Genomic DNA, 2,500 nt, shown 5'->3' on the forward strand with positions numbered 1-2,500 from the left:
CGCTCCGGGATGGTGGACAGCGAGGTGAAGGGACACATCCTGCAGCTTCAGAAATGCGCACCCAAACAACACTTTAAGACTTCCCAAAAGATGAATGAACAGGGGATCATGCACCCTGATCATCCAGACTTTTGTCCACTCAATAATAAAGTCTGCTCACAGTGAAGTACTCTTTTCACTCAAATGGAACAATGTCCTGAAGTCCAGCTCTAAGCTAGAGATGTATTTGAAGTATTTTAGTATTAAACATTTAAGTGAATCACTTAGGTAAATTTACTGGTGCTCTTATAGCTCCCGTGATAGAGTAAGGTGCTAGTAACATCAAGGTCATGCCTTTCATTGCCAGAGAGTACTATAAATATAAATATGCAAGCCACTCTGGATAAGAGTGTCTGCCAAATGCTGTAAACCTCTGGAATAAATTTCAGATTTGCATCTCCTAAATATTTCTTCCACTTTCTCTCACTTGAACAGCAGTCGTGGGATATGTGCTGGAGAAACGCTTACGGAGACAGTTTGACAGTTTTGCAGTTAAATATGACCCTACTTTTGTGGTCTCCACGTTGCTGAGAATGCCCGCTGTGCCCGACACAGGAAACATTTTAGCCCATGCCTGTGTCTCGAGCAGCTTCTGTCCCAAGCATCCATCTGTAGGGACGCTTTTTCACCGGGGACATGTTTCCCCAGAGCAGCCTGGGATCCTGTTTGTCGCTACAGCTTTGTAAACTTTGACATACGAACTGTACGACCACAGCATGAGTTTGACCGCTAATCTGGCCCCCCGTGTTTCCAACGGCAGGCTATGTGGAAGCCCGCGTACGACTTCCTGCTGACGTGGGCGGCGCAGATCGGCGACAGCTACCGCGACGTCATCCAGGAGCTTCACCTGGGCCTGGACCGCATGAAGAACCCCATCACCAAACGCTGGAAACACCTCACAGGTACCCTCATCCTCGTCAACTGCCTGGATATGCTGCGCAGCTCCGCCTTCAGCCCCACGCCCCAGGATGATTTCGCCATCTAGAAGACATGCCGGACTCACCGCTCACCAGGTCCGGAATCTGGATAATAGAAGGAATCGTTTCTCTGTCTGCACACTCCTGGAGGACTTTGAACTTTGACTTCTGGGGTTCCTTCTGATTGGGTGTTGTTAAAAACAGTGGTGACTCCGCCCCACCCCACGACTCCACCTGAATCTGTATAGTTTTCCTCAGTCCAATCCCTGCGCGGATATTTCCTGTGCCCTCCCACCCATAGCCCTGATTGGGCATACAGTCAGCAAGACAAGCCAAAACACCAATGTGGTTTCAGAATAGATATTTTTTTGGAAGTCCTAAACAGTGTTTTTATCAAGCCACTAGCAATACATATATTTTTTATATGGAACAGAGAATTTTTTTAATTAAATCACTTTGACACTTTTCAAATAGATTGTTTTGTTATCAGTAACAGATGAAGAACGTCATTTTCTCTGTAATATGATGTCTTAAATTTTCTTTTTCAACACCACCCTTTCACCTGTCAGTCCATCCTTTATACCTTGCCAAATGTGCACTGTAAGCCTCCTGCTTTAACGGCATGTTGTTCCACCGCTAAATTTCACCTCAGAATCATATCTGCTTTGTTTCAAAAGAAACGACTTCAAAAGACAAGCGTTCACGTTGAACACCTTCGTGTGTCTGCACTGTTAAAGTCAAACGTAAAGCATATATGCGCAGTTTGTTCGAAATACCCTATGCTCTGGCTCTGTGTTGCAAAAAAAAAAATTGCTTTTTTAAAAAGCAGCGAAGCTAGACAGGTTCATTTATGATGCTGGCAACTTAGTTTGATTTTCTGCTTCCCTTGAGTCAACAACATATAGGTGGGTTTAATAAGATGAATAACTTTATTGAAGATCACCTGTTTTGTTTTTCAGGCCTCTGAAGGGGTCATCAGTCATGTCAGGCAGTTTTCTTTTCTTTGTGTTGGTTGGTTGGTTGGTTGGTTGGTTGGGTGGGGGGGGTCAAAGATTGGGGGCGCCTTAGTGGACAATGGCGTATGTAGGAATGGTGCAAATGCAGACCCGTGTGCCTTAGCCTATGACATTTCTCTAGGGCCGCACGCTGCCTTCTCTGGCTGTGCGATCAGCCGAGTCCCCAGTATCTTTGGAGAGCTAGCCGTCTAGAGACCTTTGCTTTTATCCACCGGTGTAGGTTTCATTTCAACTCCGAGGGTGACGCTGCTCACACCCCCCAAACTAATGCATTAGATGATTAGTGTGACTACACACTAGCAACTAGGCCCATCCTTTTATTCTGTCTTGTCTTTCTCAGTGCTTGTGTTCAAGCATATCTTCACCTACACAATTGTTGTCAAGTGCAGGAACACTCCGGAACAGTTCGATAACACCTGTAAAGATCTTTATGAAGTACCTTATGTGAGCTTAACATAAACATTAGTCTTAGGTTTAAGCAAAATGAACAAATGCTACATGTAGCATAGAGCTTTGGTAATGCTACGT

At 45.0% G+C, this 2,500-nt stretch overlaps 1 protein-coding gene across 2 annotated transcripts in view; it reads left to right on the top strand.

Moving 5' to 3' along the window:
* Positions 1-1,987, top strand: part of sh3bp4a (SH3-domain binding protein 4a) — a 25,450-nt gene extending 23,463 nt beyond the window's left edge. For both annotated transcript variants that reach the window (XM_027022987.3, XM_027022985.3), the window contains 2 exons: positions 1-24; positions 800-1,987. The exon at positions 1-24 is cut by the window's left edge and continues 165 nt beyond it. In XM_027022987.3, coding sequence (XP_026878788.2) covers positions 1-24; positions 800-1,024 — 249 coding nt within the window. In that variant the 3' untranslated portion in view covers positions 1,025-1,987. The remainder of the gene's footprint in view (positions 25-799) is intronic.
* Positions 1,988-2,500: the final 513 nt, after the last annotated feature.

The sequence above is a fragment of the Electrophorus electricus genome, chromosome 23, assembly GCF_041902795.1.
Source record: "Electrophorus electricus isolate QZ-2024a chromosome 23, ASM4190279v1, whole genome shotgun sequence".
Taxonomy (NCBI): Eukaryota; Metazoa; Chordata; class Actinopteri; order Gymnotiformes; family Gymnotidae; genus Electrophorus; species Electrophorus electricus.